Below are 18,891 nucleotides of genomic sequence, written 5' to 3'. Positions count from 1 at the left end.
AAGGGGAGTTGAGTAAAATATATAGGGTTCTGCGATGTCCCCTATTAATGGAGTTATTACTTAATTTGTGCAGTAGGGTGGGGATGGAGGGAGATTTCAGTTGTAAGAGATAAGCTTTTCTTTCCCACCAAGCTCATATCCTTTAAAACAAGATTGTCCAATAAATGTTACTCATATTATACGAAACTTTTTGTTTTATCATCAAATTGTGCTGATTGTAATGTTTGTTTTTTACCACTGCAACAGGAGAGTGATCGTAAGTGTGTCTGTGCTGCTGGTTTCCTGGAAGTTGGAGCTACATCGTCGACGGCTGACTGTTACAAACAGGTGTTTGACTTATGTCTGGCGGGGGCTACAAGAGCTCAAGATGGTCGATGTCTGACCCCAGATCAATGGGAGGCTTACTGTAGGGATGAGGTAAGTTTTCAAAATTACTGCCTATTTAAAAAAACCATTTATAGCGAAAATGTCAAACTTGTCTATAAAGACCACCAAGGCAAAGAAAATGGTCTTATACATCTGTACATAGGTCAAATCATTTTGATCACAAGGGACCACTAGGTGGTCTTTATACATAGGTGGTTGCTATCGCAGGATATACTATAATGCGTTGCCATATAAGTCTGGATTATAAACCAATTTTCCTTTTTGAAGCAGATCATTTATGAGGAAAAGACTAGACTTTTAGGAAATCGACTGTACATTTAAAATTCATGATACAGTGAAAAAAATTTGGGTACTTTTGAAAAAAACTGGTGAATTTATATGCTTCATGATACTAAACTTGAAAATATTTTGAAAAGAGGCTATGGATATAATTCAGACGTCTTAATGCTCTTCCTTCATTTATTCTATTTTTCATAACATTCTAAATGTTTCAATTTGAAGTTTTGTCCTGCTGGTGAGTATAAAAGTTACGACCGTCTGCTGGGATTCTGTCAGTGTGAGACGGAAGACCTTGACGAGGTCTGTGACCTTGAGTGCCGATTAGCCCAGCAAAACACCATATCGCTTGTATGTGCTGCTGAACCACTCAATGTGCATATAGCTGTACGTGATGCCAACGACAACATTTTGGTAAGTAACAATCAAATTCAGAATTATTTTTGGCAATTCTGTGTTGAATTGTCTTCCCGTACAAAATTATGTAGTGTTAATATGTAATGCTATATTTTGATAATGCCTAGAACTTGCCTTTATCAGAAGGAGTAAATATCATTTTTTTATGAGAAAAATTATTAACAAAATGAATTTTTAACCTGAGGTTATTTCCAAATTAGGACACTGGAATTTTATCAATTACTACAATAATTAGGATTTTGTTGAAAAGTTTTTATTGATATCTTATATGTTATTTTGTATTTAGTAATTAAAGAAAATTTGATTTTAAACCATTTCTTTTGCAGACTGAGATAGATGTTCAGTATTTAACAAAGATAATCAATTCCCGGAACTCACTTTCCACGGACCAGTGTACAGATAGGGACAACTCTGAACAGAACATTAATATCATTCAGATGAGTGTGAGAGGATTTCTCGGGGTGTATAACCCCGACCCTAATGAATTGATAGACTTGATGACAAACAACAGCAAAGGCAACTTCACAGGAAATATCACAGTTGATAGCGGATCATTTAGTCGTCGTCGACTACTAGCGTCCTCCAGTGTCGCCGGGTCATTGTTTACAGGTATTGAGAACCCTGTCGTGTGTCTGCTATTCGGCGAGATCATGATGTTCAGTGTCACCAATACCTACTATCCCGTCTACGACAAGTGAGTTTTCTCGATCAAACGTTTGCATTTTCTTTGTCATTCCTGTATTTCCTAAGACATACAACCATGCCATTAGTATATAGTTTTTTATGCTGCTTTATAAAACAGTTGCAATGCAAGTATCACATTTTTTGAAACAAGAGAAAAGTTTGTTCAAATGCCAACTTGGGACTTGGGTAGGAACAGGTCTTCTTTAACTTCTTCATTCAATCATTTTTATACCCTCCGTAACAAAGTTTAGGAGGGGTATACTGGAATCAAGTTGTCCATCTGTCGATGTCCGACTGTAGGTACAACTTTGTCCGGCGAACTCCTAAACTACTAGACAGATTTTGATAAAATTTAGTTCACAGAACCCTGGCATAAAGGGAAGTTGAGTAAACTATATAGGGATCTGCAATGTCCAATATTTATGGAGTTAATACTAATTAATTAAAGGGCTAATTAGCCCGAGCTGGGGTATTTAGTCTGCCACTCTGGCACCAGTTCTAGTTGTAGTACATGTATCTTGAAACATCTGCCAGTCATTTTGTTTCATTTACTTTTGATAGTAGGTGTAAATCGAGTTGGGTTACCGTGGAAATTGGGGTGAACATATTTTAGAACACACAATGTTTAAAATGTAAATTTCTAACACCATTAATGATTTCTTTATCCACCAGAAACAACCTGTACAACACTAACGGCGCCTTTGATTATGGCGGGTTCCGTGCTGCAGTAGAAGCATTGGCCGTCTCTGCCTCATCTGCCACGCTGTTTTCGTATCAATTCAACGATCCGGGTGTTTACGTTTTCGAACTCAATGCCGACTCCACAAAGAAAATGGTAAGAGAATTAAGACATGTGAATTTCAGGACACCACAAAAATCTATGATTAAAATTGTTTAAAATGTATGATTACAGTTGAAAATTTTGCAACTTGGAACTTATATATTTTGAAGACTCGCACTGTCCGATAAAACGTTTTTCTTCATATTGAGTATTAACACAGATTTTATCTTGTGAGATAGTAGCTTAGGAAAACATAGCTACATATTCTAAAAATGTTTTGGCTATATCTTATCCAATTTCCTCTTCTTTCAGTACGTACGTGTGATGCAAACAAGTGCCCAATGCTCCCAGACCGGACCTTTCTTCCCAGCCACATCGGCCAATATCATTGCAAATGGTATCGCCACGCAGTCGGACATTCTACAGGCTCCCGATTGGCAGATCATCTTTATCATCTTTGGAGTGGCACTCCTGGCAATGGTCATCATGATGATAGCATTGGTCAGTAGACTTGTAGGATGATATATGAATCTTTGGATTTGAAATTAGGATTAAACCTGTTAAGGCAAACCAGTATTAAAACTCCAACAGTTGAGAGAGACTGATCTGGAGAGAAGAATGTATTGTATACTCGCATCTGTTATGTCCAGGAAAATAGAAGTTGTATTTTTTGTTCAGCAAATAACTTCATAGCAAGGTTATTTTACTGTATAGTTGTTCATAGAGCTGAACGAAAATTTCTCCAGATTTCGCGTAATTTGATTCCTCAGTGTTATTTTCAAAACTCAGGGTCTTAATATAAATTTCTTGTCACATGAATAACGCTTTAAATAGCTCAAATTAAGAAGATTAGCGAAAATAAACTCTTGCGAATAAATTAAAATACAGTTTGAGTAAATTTGAAACTTTTTCCTAGACTCCTTATTTCGATATACTTGATTTATAACGTCATTGTAACACCTAATTTCCAATCATTTATTATAATTAATGGTATCTGATAAAGGAAAACCTTTAATTTGTTAATAGTTGTTGTTCCGGAAGTACGGATGGTCCAAGGCATCTTACCTGTTCCCATTCTACCGTAAAGTCACTAAGAAATACAACTTTGACGACTACGCCAGTAAAGGTTCCACAGTTCACCCGGTCCGTAAATACCATCGTAATATGGGCGCCCTCACCATGGGTAACGGACCCCCTGATAATGATGCACTGGCTGTTCTAGACGGTAAGTTACATGTATGTTACAGATATGTGTACCTCTTCAATTTTGTAGTATGGAACCGCCTTCTGATTGGTCAAAATGTAAGATGAAAATTTGCTCTATAGGTGTTTTAAGGGTGACAAATACCATGGTTATAGTCTTATCAGACGAATCTATAAATTAAAGAAACTTCAAAAGGAACATACATGTAAGCAAAATTTGTGTATGGAAAAAAAAATGTCATATGGTTACCATGGTTACCATGATCTCAACAAAGGGTATAGAGTGTAAAAGTTAGTCATTGGTATACAGTTCTTCTCTTTACTTGATTAATTTTCTCTACTGTGTGGTAAATAAGTGGTAAATAAGACATTATATTTGCTTATTCAGCCACCAACATTGACGTGAAAGATGATGAATTCTGGGATTATGACAGACAGGTGGATCTAGAGGCCTTTAACTCTCGTACACTGTACGATACTCTCTCCAAACAGTCACGAGGCGTCACCACGACGATCAGTAAACACAAAGACGAGGTAAGTTTGCAGAAAGATTTCATTCAGAATTTCTGGTGGTTGGGGATAATTCTAAATATTGATGTAAATACATTTAGAAACTTCATTATTATGAGCGTTGGAACTGAAAATTGAACAGATTAACATCCAGAAACAAATTATTTTGAGCGTTGGAATTGAAAATTGAACAGATTAGTATTCAAAAGCAAATTTTGTTTTAACTGACAGTATTACTTTTTTTCCACTAAAATGACTTGGTAAAAGAGATCCACTGCATATGCTATTATTCAGTTATATTTAATACATTATTCCAGATGAAACAAATGTATGGCAGAATGGCCAATCAGAATGAGTCTCTCAAGGGACTATGGGCTGCCAAGATGAATTTGAAAGGAAAAGCAGCTTTAGCTACAGATGAAGACCTGGCGTCTTATGACAGCAAACTCCACATGCTGGAGATTGAGTTGGAGAGACGCAAGGATGTAGGTCAGAAGTTCGAACTGATACTACGAAGGCAGAATCTGCTGATGGAAGAGGATGAGAAAGCTAGAGAAAATCACCAGGTACACTGTTTGTTAAATAAACGTGAAATGTCTGGTATCCATCTGTTAGATGGTCTACACCATCAAATGGATGGTTTACTATTAAAAATTCCTGATCAATCATTGACCGCCATGTGTCTGTCCTTAAGCAGTTCTTGTCTGTGATATTGTTCAGTAAGAGATAATTCCATTGTGCACATTAAACACATTCCATAATGGAAATGATAGGAAAACAGTGTTAACGGACAGGAGGCCATCTTGGATTTTGACATGATTTACTTACTCCTAAATTTCATAGACAATTTTCAAATATATTATTGTGATATGAATAAATAATCCTAGGTTTGTTCTGCCACAGGTGCTATTCCAAGCTAGTCTGAGAGAGAGTGTACGTACTCTAAAGGAATACGCCGTCCAACTCCTACAGAGCGCAACCAGCGATAATGAACTGAACCGTGAAGCACAGCGAACAGTAAACACTAGAATTGAAATGCTCCTCCACAAGATGTCTGACGAGAACCGACAGGAATGCAAGAGAACAAGTGCCTGGGGCGTGCTTGGTCAAGGAACTGGAGGACAGCTACTGAAGCCGGGAAAGAACTCTCCTATGAAGAGGGAAGAATTGATAGGTATGACTAAATCTTGATTTTGTATTTAATTCACAATCAATACGACAAACATGAAATAAAATTGGTCAAAATTTTTAAAAGGCAATCAGAAGTAATCTATATGTAAATCTATCTGAATCAATAGCTGTTTAATAAATGGAAACTTTTCATTTAATTCTTGATGTTTTAGGATCGGATATGAGTGTCAAGGCTGGTGATCTGATTGCCGTAGACAACACCACTGGATTAATCCGACCCAAATCGGGAACAAAGATGCTCCTGGGAGACGGAAGTATCATTGAAGTACCTGCTGATTATTTCGTCCATCCCCAGACTGGTCATGTGTTGCCAATACAAGGAAATGTGGCCTTTGACCCCGTGACCTCTAGACTAGTGTTTGTAGTAGATGCAGCTACAGGTAGGATATTTGTTCAAGATGCAGTTAATACTTCCCTGAAAGATTAAAAATTAATTTGTAAAATTAAAACTGATTAATTGTATCAGCAAAGTTTATCAAACTTTAACATCCTTTTATATTTAATCATACTGATCTTGAGTTAATATAAAATGATTATGAAAGCATGTACCCCTGTTCATTTATGTACTTTTATTTCATCACTTACCTGCATATTTACAGGTGAGGCAGCCAGATCTGAAGATCCATTCATTCCGTACGTACCCTACCCAATCAGCCGTAAGTCCGGTCAGGCTGTATCTACACCCCTCAAGCCTATGGAACACAAGAGTGACCTGAAATACGGATCACCGATGTTTGACCCAGTGACCGGACTGCATGTTCCTATCATGGCCATGACTATCCATCCACAGACTGGAGCGGTTCTTCCCATCGGAAGTACCCACATTGATCCAGTCACCGGGATGCCCATCCCCATGGAAGTGGGTTCTCTCATGGTGGACCCCAATTCTGGACAACCTGTCCCCATTTTGGCTGTTTCTTTGGACCCAGAGTCCGGTTAGTGTTGTCTTCCATGTATAATTATCATATTGGTGATTGTCTATCATTTTGGACCATTTTGTGAAAATTTGGTTTATTTAGTTTTACGTCTTATTAACAGCCAGGACGTAAGAACAGTAAGGACGTGCCAGGTTTGATGGTGGAGGAAAACCAGCGAACCAAAGGAAAAACCACTGACCAAAACATTGAGGAAATCATTCGAATATTAAATTGGCATACTATTTCATTTTAGTAGAAGGGTTATTTCAATTCATTAGCATTTGTTCTCTTCATAAAGGAATATTTACTTCTACCTAAACGAAAAACAAAATTCATTGTGTTTTCACCTCTATTACACCTACAGGAGAAGTGGTCCCGGTGGGTGGCACCAAACCCGGAGATCGTGATGGATATCCCATTATTCCTGGAGATTCATTTGTGGAATCTCTCAGTGGAAAATTGGTCCGAATCCATGGTGGATACCTCAAGGACACAGCAGTGCTGCCATCTGGTGGAGGTTACCAGGCTCTTCTCGACTCGAGTGTACTAGCCTGTGAGGCTCGGGCTAGTGATGCTGTAAAACAATATAAGGATGCTCTAATGGGTATGTCTGTTGTTATGTTGGTTAATGTAAAGTTTGCTTAATGTAAAGTCTGGTGAATCTAAAGTTTACTTGCAATTGGCAAGTGATAAATCTGGTTTGTCAAATCTAGTTAATGTTATATATGCGTAAGTAAAGACTATTATAGTACTTGTAAAGTCTGTTCGATGTTATGCTTAATAAATGTAAGCGGTTATTGTTAAACCTGGTTTATATAAAGATATTATTATTAATGGTAACATCTGGTGAATGTAATAGTTGGTTATTGTAAAGTCTATGCAAATACAAATTGATACTTTATCAGGATGTTGATAAATTATCAACCAAAGTTTTTCTGTCGTGTATTATAGCAGCCAATGGCCCTAACGTTAACCTACGCCATGAGGAGTCGATGCTTGAAGCAGCTCTGAAGGAACTGGAGAAGGCCCGGTCAAGGTCAAGGGCACACTTACTCCGTAGTCAACATGATATCCAGAGACGACTGGACCGTGCATCCATACTGGCCGCTACTGGTGGATGTCCAGGTAACGCACAATGTTTAATGTTACTTAGTTTTCACTTTGTTACTATGAATAAGTAGAATGAACAAACATGTAACGAAAACTGATTTTTTTACGTCCCTAAAATGATAACAGTAGTTTTTCAAATTTGATAATTAGGAAGGAAAAAACTAAGTCAAATTTTAATTAATCTGTTATCAACATATTATGACTGTATATTTATATCAAATATGTAACCTCGTTCATAATTTCAGGAATGTATGAATTTTCGAAGACTGGACAATTACTTCCAATACTTGTTGGAACAACAATGCAGGATCCCGCGGGTACCGGACAGGAAGTACCGATTTTAGGAGCCGAGAAAGAGAAGAAGACAAATAACATAGTCCCTGTCGGAGGCACCATGGAGGACCCAGAAGGAGGAGGTAACAAATCCGAACTTATGAACTTTGTCATAAGTACTTAGTTAGAACTGGTCAGGCTTAACAAAGTTTTGATATTACGAAGACAGCCCTGGTTAACAAATTCCATATAACATGTGCCATTGGACATTTTCGAACACCAACATAATGCTGTGTCAGCTCAAACAGCTAACTAAGGAAAGGACAAGAAACTTAATTGTAAATAAACATTTGCTTTTATTAACTTGACAAATTTTAGGAAACAAAAAAAATAATATCTTTCTTTTCCTTGTTTAATGCTTTGCTACAACGGGGAAGCATTCCAAACATCTATTATTCATAATGTACATTCAGTCCAAGAAAACGTAAATCTCTAAATTTCGTATTTGCAGGTCTTGTGCCGATTGCCATCAGTCGAAAGGCTGTTGATCCTGTTACAGGGGAGATAAGTCCTGTAATAGGAGTCAGACTCAATCCTGAGAATAGTTTAGCAATCCCTATTACTCTGTCCACTGGAGGGCCTCGCAAACGCAAACCCCCACCAGGAGCTCTCGCAATGCTTGAGGAAGAATTGGTCGCACGTCGCGGGTTCTGGCGACGTCAGAGACAGATGGAACGAGAGTTAACCACCAAAGAACATCTATTGGCTCAGCAGCTTCTTTTCGACATCGATTCTGTCACGACAAAGACACTGGAACGATTTTTGGAAGAGATTGACAGTGGAACACATCACTTGCTGGAGGCTGAGAAACGAGAGGTCCAGCGCCGTGGGGGTGCTGAACAGGAATATGCTACAATTATTCCACCAGAGGTCATAGCTGTGCTTCTCCAAGGGGATCCAATGGAACATCAGATGGAAGAGGCACATGTTGCTGCTCATGTGAAATTCTGTGACATGTTACGACGATTTTTCGGAAAACTTCAGAGCGAGGAGAGAAATTACAGAGACAGAATAAACGAGTTGGAAGGGGCGCTGAACCCCGACGCAGAAAATACAGTGCTGCAACGTTATCGTCAGGCCAAGACACGCCTCCAGGCGGAACTTCACGATCATCTGACAAATAAGATGGAGGCGTTAGATGAGGCCCACTCTGCCCTGGAATATGCCAGGGAGAGATCTGAACTTTGTGCCATAGAGGCCAAGATTGTTCTGACACATGCTGGACTTCTGGCTGGTGATTATGACTGTCAGTTGTCTGGTGTTTATGGTGATGTGTATTCGCAAGGCGGCGGTAGTGACTCTGAGCTCATTCCGTTACTCAAACAACTTATTGCCATGTTGGAATCTGGCGGACCATTCTGTCTTTCACCAGAACTGCTAAATCTTATCAATATGGGTACAGGAGGAGCTGGCGGTATGACCAATAATATCACCAACATGAAAGTTGATGGAGGTCACATGCCTGGAGGATCAGGAAGTGACAACTCAAGGTCAGGAGATCAAAGATCACAAGGTCAGAGATCTGGAGGCCAAGGACAAGGTGGAGTTCAGCAAATCTCACACGTCAAATCTGGAGGAGACCACAAGACCATCATACATGGTGACACGACAGTTTTCGGAACAAAAGGCAAAGACAAGGATGACCAGTCAGCTCTTGATAGGGCAAGGGCAGCATTTGAGAAACAAGCGTACGAGGCAGCTAAGTTAGAGAACGACTTAAAGAGGACTGAAACCGATGGAATTAATGATACATTGGAGGAATATGAGAAAAAGAAGGAGAACTCGACAGATAGAGCCAAGAGAGAACTTGAAAAGATGTTACTGAAGGCTCGATCAGAGGAAGAAAAGGAAAGACTGATGATGCAACATGCCGAAGACATCCAGAAACTAAACGAAGCATTCGAGAAACAGAAACTGAAACAGCTGAAGAACTTACGCAAACGTCTCATGGAAGAACGTCGACAGAAGAAGAAAGAATTACACAAGAAACATTTGAACGAAGCAGAAATGCATGATCTGCCGGCAACTGCTGTACCAAATATCCACATGCCATCTTACGAGGAACTGAAACAGGAGTTGTTACGGTTACAACAGCTGCAGGAGCAAATGTGGGCGGACATGAGGAAAGGGGGATTGGAGGCGGCTGACAACATGCCAGCAGTCGACATTGACCCAGAATTCGAGAGACAGATCCGTGCTATGGATCTCACAAAGTCACAGAAGGAAGAGTTACTCAACTCTACCAAGACACGTAACCAGGACCTGCATAAACAGATTGAGGACATGAAGAAGAAGTTGAGGGAAAGGAAGAATCGTAAAGCTGGCATGAAGCTTCTGGATGAAGAGGACTTAGAGGGAGTTAGTGAAGAAGAGAAGAGGTTGTTACTGGAGGCTAGAGGCACTGAGGAGGATGCTGACCGACTCATGGAGGACGAGGCCATCTTGGATTCCCTCGTCGCCATGGAGAAGGTAGGTTGAACTTTTAGTCCGTTGAATGGTAATGTAAACGGTATATTGTTTGGAGGATTATTTAAAAGTTGCTATTTTAAGGAAACTCGCGAAGCTCAAACAACTTAGAATACTAACATAACAAAATCAGTTACCATTGTCAATTACGTAACATTAGTCTTAGACTCTACATCAATGTTTTCTATAATGTGTTAAATCTTCAACAGATTAACAGAAAAAAACTTAATTGTAATACGACTAATGAAAAAAGATTAGTACAGAAAGAACACGCAGAATAAAAAGTAAAATTTCCAAACAAAGGTTTGATGGATTACGTGATTGGTTTTCACAGGAACAGCAGAGAAGAAATGAAGAAAAGGCAATGCAGGATATGCTGAAGAATGTGAATGCTGAGGATCGTGATCGCATTATGGCAGAATTTAACGAACACATGAGACAGTTGAATAGTCGTCGTGACAACGACCGAGAAGAGGCTCATGATAAGATGAAGGCGAAATTGGCAGCCAAGAAACGAATGAGAGAAGAACTGGACAAAGAGAGGGCGGTGAATAAAGAACTGGACCACATCACAAAGACACATGTAAGTCAAGGGCATTAACTCTAAAATATATGGATTCCTACGGTTGAGAATGTTTTATTCATCGATAATTTTACTACTGGATATTTTAAGGGAATGCAAACATTTTGACCATTGGGGCACCGTAACTTTATTATATATAATAGTCATAGGTTTGAATATCCAGAATATTCAATGAAAATAAAAATAAATATTGCAATATGAATTTGTTATTGACAGGCTGCTCAGGGTGATCAGGAAACAGCCAATGTGATGATGCAAATCAACAACAAGGTAAACAACGACAAACTCGCCCCAGAACAACAAAAGATTGTCGACCAGCAACTCCGCGAACAGGAGGAGATGGAGCGTAGACAGAAGGAAGAAATGAGGAAGGAAAAACAAGCTATTCTTGACGAGGCAGCAAAGGAGGAACAACAGATCGATCAGCAGATCAGACAGCAGAAACAACTGGTACAATTAATCATAATTCACCCCTCATATTTCAAAATGGAATGTTCCAGGCTTTGAATAGGAAGAGTTCAAACATGTCTGAAGAGATAAAGATAAAATATCAAAAAAAACACAATTTAACAAAGCATGACAATTTATTAACTCGCGTCCTATGCGGGCCTCGAACTCACGATCTACGGCACCCAATTGCCTAGCCAAACATAGCTACGCCTTCTACTGCTGCGTCACAGGAGATAAAGATAGAGACTAAAACATTGTATGAGTATTGATGAGCCACATGTACTGTCATCCTGTTGGGAATTGCTATTATTTATTAGTATCGAAGTTTAATGTAACAGAGTATTTTATACGAATATCAAAATTTACTATATGATGATATAATATAACCAAGAACTATAATAAAAATGTTTTTGTCCAAAAATACATATTAACCATGTTTTTTCTTAACAGGCTATGGCTGCTCATCAGAGTAAGTTTGATCGTGATGTCGCCTTACATCATAAAAATCTGAACGATGCAGAGTATGAGAAATTATTGGCAGCTCACAGAAAGGAAATGGAAGCTCTTGGGGAGAATTTAGATAAGGAGAAGGATAGACAGAAGAACGCTCTGTCAGAACGAGTAAGTGATCCTACAAAATTGTAAATTATTAATATTTCCTAAATTCTGGTAACATGTTGTGAAATCAATTTTTTTTTTTTGGGGGGGGGTCCAATTTTATCAAACATTGGGGAAATGAAATTGTTTCTGCAAATATAAAAACAAATGAGCTTAACATTTTCAACCTGCAAAAACTGTAAACATTTTTTTTCTCAAAGTTTGTGAATGAGAGTAATGTATACAAGTGAAATGAAGATTAATCTAAATGGACTTATTAAAAACTTTACAGATTGAGAAGAGAAAGAGATTACGAGCTGAACAGCTGGCTCAAAAACATGACATCGAGATGGCTAAGGAGTTGTCTCGGCAACAGCAGGAACGGGACAAGGTTAACGACAAAATCGCACGCAATGTTGAAAACTCAACTCTGGTGGAAAGTGTCAAGGTAAGATAGTTTTCGAAAGCAATTATATATTCAAGATATGCATTTGACAGAAAATGTTCAACCAAAAAAAAGTTGTCTACTTTTGCAACAATATTTATGTGAAAGAAGTCTGTTTGAATCAAAGCAAAGTTTCTTCTAAATGAAATCTACAAAAATTCTAGCATGAAAAGGTGACTAAGGTATAAGTAGTATCTTTAAGATATAGAATGATTTAAAATGACACCACAAAATAAAGGAAATGAATCTTAACGATTAAGTTTCAATGTTATTTTGAAAATATGATGAATTTCAGACCATGAACAAAGGAAAGAAGGGAAAGGTAATCGTGTCGCACAGAAATATTTTTATTTTGTTAGACTGATGTTGTCTGTTGATGTGAATGTTAACGCTTCATCACAATATTTTAATGTATGCATGTGGAATGTGGACTTATATATAATGTTTATTGATATTGTGTTCTAACAATTTTTTTTTATTAGAAAGACCGTTGATTAGGCAAAGTTGATGTTTTTGTTCTTTTCCGTGATGAAACCTTCAAAAGCATGTTATTTTCTTGTCGTATTCATATACTCGACTACAATAGCACACACGGATAGAATTATTATCGATGTCATGAATTTTTTGACAAAGTTTGTTGTTAAAAGTTGGGAATTTAATAGATTGCAACTTAACAGGCAGTCAAGTATTAACATATTTGATGAGTACTAAAACGGATCATTATGTAACATTAACTTCATTAACATAAAGACATATATCTATTAATTATTCTTTGTTGCAAAATAATTAAAATATTGGAACATCGGATCTACTTATCAAAATATATTCAATAAAATTTGGATGAACTATGAAATTCATATTTTAACTTACAGCTTACACATTGAATATTGATTCAGAAGGGATGATTCGCTCACTCGTTTATTTTGTTAGTTTTCGTTTTTTGTTGGGTGTTACATGTTGAATATTTAACACCACAGTATCACTATGTCAGTGTGAAACAGATGTTTTGTTTTGGTTTACAATAGCTTAACATATCATAATTAACATGGTTGTTGAAAGTTTTATGATTCAAACTTAAAAGTTTACTCTTTCATCATTGAATTTCTCTACAAATTACGATTATATTACAACTGAATTATTTTTTTAAGAATTTTCAAATGAAAACAATATAACGTATGGTGTTTTATTGAGTAAAATTCATATAGCATTATCCGTAATTATGTTTCCTTATATATATATCGGGGTTAATCTTAAAATTGTAGATAAGAAAAATAGACCCTATATTGTATCGACTCATCATTCATGGTACATAATAAATAACTATGTTTTAATTATCGGTGTTTATATGTATGGACAATTCTTCAGTGAAATGCTGACCTTTGACATTTGTTATGTTATCAGAACAAGAACAGTGAGGAGGCCGAGAATATGATCTACTCCGTGCTACGACAGCGCCACCTCAAGGAGGCCATCCATCTAGAAGACCAGCTGGCACGCGAGTTGGAGGCCATGAGGAAGAAAGCATGCATTGACATTGATGAGAATCGACAGAAGCAGAGAGACGCTTTACTGGGAACATTTGAACAGGTATATATAGAATTATCTACTCCCATTTAACAATATTTTCTTAAGTTATCTACTGTTACTTTATGATCCTGTATGGAGTCATGTGTTCCTTCAGTAAAAATTAAGAATCATCTTCACTTACTTCAATAGACAGCTAAACCGCATGAACTCAAAGTTGACTTGACCATGGTAACGGAAGAAATTTGATTTCAGTGTACTTCAATGCATTATGAAATATTTGGTCATTACTAACAATGAAATACTCCATTATTAAGAAATTCAGAGTGTAATAATTATATCAGGTCAGGTCAATTTTGATCGGGTGGTGTAGTGGTTAAGCCGTTCGCCTTTCACCTAGCCGGCCGGGGTTCGATCCCCGGCATAGACGTGAGAAGGTTAGGGGTCATCTGCCCGATCACGTGGGTTTTCTCCGGGCACTCCGGTTTCCTCCCAAACTAAGACCCCTCGCGCGCTTACATGCGGGCCATCGAGACTGATTTGCAGTCTAAGTCTAAGATCTAAGTCGTATAACTTGTTTCGTAATCGATGTAAAAGAAATAAAGTTTATATATATATAATTTAACTTCTAAAAAGTCATGATAAGGATGCAATTTTATATTAAGCATTTAACTTTGTTCTAGGAAATGCGAGACCTGATAGCTAATGCTGGAGACATGTCCCCAGAGGAGTTAGCTAGGAGGAAGGAACAGCTTAAGAAACAGCAGGAGGTAAGTGGAATGGCAAATTTCAGTAAAAGAAATGAAATAATAACGAGCACTAATGAGGATAATTGAAAGAAACAGCATTAAGCAAACAGATTTACCCTATTTTACACAAGCTAAACTGAAATGTCTTTATGCTGGCGGTTAAAGAGGATGATTTGTTTAAAATGTCGATATATAATATAATATCGATTGCCTAATATTTTAACAAAAGGAGAAAGAATGATACTTATGTCTTTTACATTGGAAATGCTAAAATTTAAAATGTGTCTTAAATTTAAAACCTCCATTCCATCACTCAAAATCTTAAAAAACAGAATCTGAAATGAAAGTTAAATTTCGTTTTTTCTTTCAATTATTCAGAAAACATTGAAGGACTTTGACAACTTGACGACACAACTGATTACACAGGCCGAGAAGGAGACCACTCCCCAACAGGAGGTTCAACAGATGTACGCCCGGCTCGAACTGAAGGAGAAACAGCTACAGGAACTAGCTGACGCCATGAAACGGTACTCACCCAGTGAGGAACTGTACAAACAGTACCAGGAGGAGGCTCGTTTGGCCATGGAGGAAGCCAAGCATTACAAGAACAGCATCATGAAGAAGATGCAGGAAGAACTGGAGAGACGAAAGGCTGAGGAGAAACAGAGAGAAGAGGAGAGAAAGCGTGCACTGGTGGAAAATCTCCGGTAATATAGGTTTCTGTATAGATTCTATCAATAGGTCTATTTTTGGTATTTTCATAGTATAGAACATACCCAAAATTACAGGGCTTGGTGCCAAGAATAACTTCGAGTATCCTTGTCAATCACATAAACAAAATAAATTAAGACTTTTACTTTAAAGAGTATAATCAATCTGATCTTTTACCTCCACAGAAAAATGGAACAAGATCTAGAGAGGGAAGAGGAGCTTGAAGCACAAAGGGCCCGTGAGCGCGAGGCAGAAAAGGAAAGATTGAGAAAGCAACAACTGGAAGAGCGTGATCGCAGACAGAAAGAGGAAATCAAAAAGTCTAATGTCAGTGAAGATGAGAAAACGCGTCTCATGAGAGAACATGACGAAAACATGTCAAGATTAAAGGAGACCATGCAGAAGGACCACACACGGAGTAAAGAAACGTTAAAGTCTCGTCTGGATGCTAGAAAGCAGCGTCGTCTCGCCGCTGAACGGGCTAAGCTTGAGAAACAGAGTTTGATGGACAGTAACCAAGATCAGAAGGCTGATCTAGTCAGTAGACAGCAAGAAGGCATGCTCCAGAGCAGTCTACCTAAATCTGCTGATAAAGACCAGTTTGGTCTAGCCAGTGTACCTACTCCAGCGTCCACAGGAGCGTCAGGCGGATTTACATCGACAGGCAACGCAGAGCAGGACTGGGTTAACATGTTGATGATGTCACCTCTGTTCAAACAGATCAACGATCTGGCGGACATGTTGGATAACAGCGAAGGCGGATCGGGCTCACTCAACAGAGTACTTGGTAAGTATTTTTAAGACGAGTTATTTGAATATTCTGAACTGTTGTCTGTCAGATGGACAAGTTTTGTATCATAAAATCGTTTTGCTATTTACTATTTGGAGTTTAAATTTCTAATATTTTGAATATTCTGTCATTAATACCATACTGCGCAATACTTATACTATGTTGATAAACAAATTGTAAATGTTCTTATGTCAGCACAATCAAATTTCAGTCCAAAATTCATTTTAATCTCCGTGATAAAAACCATTCACATCACTGCAAGTGACATGAGCTGCAATTTTATGAACAATTACCAAACATTTACTCTATTAGTATTTGAATCACCTTGCTTTACCAAAACCTTTACTCTATTTGAATCACCTAGCTTTGCCAAACCTTTACTCTATTTGAATCATCTAGCTTTACCAAAACTTTACTTTATTTCAGGTGCTGACTACTCAAGGTCGTACCTCGACGTGAAGGACGCTCAGTGGGAATCTAAAGGTGACCTTGCCCCGGTCAACATCAATAACATATCTCCTAGTCAGTTTGTTGTGTATCGTTTCGGTGTGTTCATTATCCGAATGCTTCACCAGGCCATTGGAACTCCGGAAGTCAGTCTACTCCTGGCCTCAAATCTTCCTAAGAACAATTATGATCGCAATGCCTTTAGGAATTCAGTGCATTTCGAACACGCTCGTAAGATCTTGTTCGTACGTCGTGAGAGAATGGACTCCATTGGTGAATTTGTGGTTGTGATTTTACATTCATTGGCACATATCAAATCAGGAGACATGACTGATGATAGCAATACGCTGTTTATGAGAGAGTTCTACAAGGTGAGAAATAATATATGTTAGCTATCGACTCAATATTTAATCAAATCAAAATCATTACAAGGCTTCTATTTTGATAGGGATTTTATTTATATGTAATGAATGGAATTTTGTATTTTTTTGTACACCAAATCCTTAAGCCTTAAAGTAACTGAAAATATGATATCATTATCCATAATTCTATATCTATCGTCATATTTCTCATAAAATAGTCTATTTTTTAAACTTTCCTAAGAAATTCCCTAGCGAAAGGTAACACTGCTAAGATATCTAGTTTAGGTTCCTCTGCATTAGTGTAAAAATATTGCATGAAATCCAATTAAGTTCAGTTGTAAAATATTGTATCCAATTCTACAATTTCAGGGATTACGAGTTGTCTGCCAAGACATGTTCTTCTCAAGAGCAAGAAACACACCAACGACACAGAATCTCATTGGCTCATCGTCGACCAATAGCAGAGTGGCTCTTGAACAGGCTTTGGGTAGTGTGAAAAACCAAGATGAGAAGATACTTATGATTGATGAGATTGTGGATATGAAGATTGATGGACCGACAAGGCTGGACTTCTCAGACCAGGTAACATTTTAGATATGTAGATAGGGTTAATTGTCCCGTGAATAAGCAGCTTCTCAGACAAGGTAACATTTTAGATCTATCTTTAGGGTTTATTGTCCCGTGAATAAGCAGCTTCTCAGACCAGGTAACATTTTAGATCTGTCGGTAGGGTTAACTGTCCTGTGAATAAACAGTTTCTCAGACTAGGTAATATTTCAAATCTGTCTGTATGTAGGATTAATTATCCCGTGAATAAGCAGCTTCTCAGACCAGGTAACATTTTAGATCTCTGTAGGGTTAATTGTCCTGTGAATAAGCAACCTATACATGTAGTAGCCCTTGACTTCCTTATTGAACTGCATCAGACCAATTTTCCAACTTTAACGAAATCAAATTCATATTGATAAGAGAATGAGAAATGTATAAATACGGTTTTTATTGAGATCTTCGTACGAAATTGAAGAGAAGAAACAAAACAAAGGAAATTACCGCATTTCTATACCGGGTATGATAAAAAGATGGTGAACTCGATGCAATATATGGCTTGATTTGTTACCCAATATATGGTAACTTAAATATCACAATGATATGTTTTTATTTCAATAAATATTGACATCTTTCATTTCACAGCAAATGTCACAGAGATTGTATGGTTCCGAGACTCTTGCCAGTAACGCCCGTTTACGGCAGTACCTCGCATCAAAGGGTGGTGTCTTAGCGTCCAGTGACTTCGTCAGTTCTCGTATGTCAGAACTCAAAGGCATCAGAAGTCCGACACCGTCACCACGACCAAGGTGAGAAATGTGTAGCAATACAAATCTAATGATTTACATATGTGAATAATTCTTTAGTTCAGCAGTGCATGTGTTCCTTAGGAAGACATCTGATCAAAAAGTCATCAGCTTTAATCCTCAAAAAAAGAGGGGAAAAAAAACAAATAAAAAAACGCTTAGACCTAAAATCAATGTCAATAAGGGCTTAATCCCAGCCAAAAACCACATACATTAAATCAAAACCTAATAAGTAGCCTATGTATGTTTTCAACTCATAACTTCTCGGAGAAGGGCTAGTGGTAGAATTTTGAAACTTCTTGACCAGTTGACCGACACTGTCCCAAACAATAGGAAAAGAGCAAGAAATATAATCAGGATATTAGAATCTAAACTGTATTTATAATACTACGACTCTCTTCCCACAGTCCGTTAAGACGGCCGAGGAACATGCCCCCCATGAAGTCCCCTAGAGACGTCCTGGACACTCAACTGGTTGACATGGAGACGAGGAATGATGCAATGAACAAAGACCTCGCAGAGGTTGGTCTACCTACGTTTTGATTATTTGTAAAGTTGAATTAATTTTGACTCTGTGGTGATAATGTTTGACATCTCTTTTACGTT

At 37.8% G+C, this 18,891-nt stretch overlaps 1 protein-coding gene across 1 annotated transcript in view; it reads left to right on the top strand.

Annotated features, from left to right (window-relative positions):
• LOC138311126 (uncharacterized) overlaps positions 1–18,891 on the top strand; it is a 112,734-nt gene that overhangs the window by 91,600 nt on the left and 2,243 nt on the right. The window contains 27 exon segments of the mRNA XM_069252574.1: positions 247–417; positions 889–1,077; positions 1,407–1,774; positions 2,437–2,599; positions 2,858–3,046; positions 3,572–3,770; positions 4,137–4,282; positions 4,576–4,824; positions 5,162–5,432; positions 5,602–5,829; positions 6,049–6,384; positions 6,731–6,970; positions 7,318–7,491; positions 7,722–7,892; positions 8,261–10,278; positions 10,610–10,858; positions 11,075–11,308; positions 11,759–11,929; positions 12,198–12,353; positions 13,752–13,937; positions 14,558–14,644; positions 15,002–15,330; positions 15,520–16,121; positions 16,551–16,942; positions 17,303–17,515; positions 18,125–18,288; positions 18,693–18,807. Of these exon segments, the coding sequence (XP_069108675.1) occupies positions 247–417; positions 889–1,077; positions 1,407–1,774; positions 2,437–2,599; positions 2,858–3,046; positions 3,572–3,770; positions 4,137–4,282; positions 4,576–4,824; positions 5,162–5,432; positions 5,602–5,829; positions 6,049–6,384; positions 6,731–6,970; positions 7,318–7,491; positions 7,722–7,892; positions 8,261–10,278; positions 10,610–10,858; positions 11,075–11,308; positions 11,759–11,929; positions 12,198–12,353; positions 13,752–13,937; positions 14,558–14,644; positions 15,002–15,330; positions 15,520–16,121; positions 16,551–16,942; positions 17,303–17,515; positions 18,125–18,288; positions 18,693–18,807 (8,010 nt within the window).

The sequence above is a fragment of the Argopecten irradians genome, chromosome 16 (assembly GCF_041381155.1).
Source record: "Argopecten irradians isolate NY chromosome 16, Ai_NY, whole genome shotgun sequence".
NCBI lineage: Eukaryota > Metazoa > Mollusca > Bivalvia > Pectinida > Pectinidae > Argopecten > Argopecten irradians.
The sequence above is the reverse complement of the archived record's forward strand: the minus strand, read 5'-3'. Positions and strand labels throughout refer to the sequence as shown.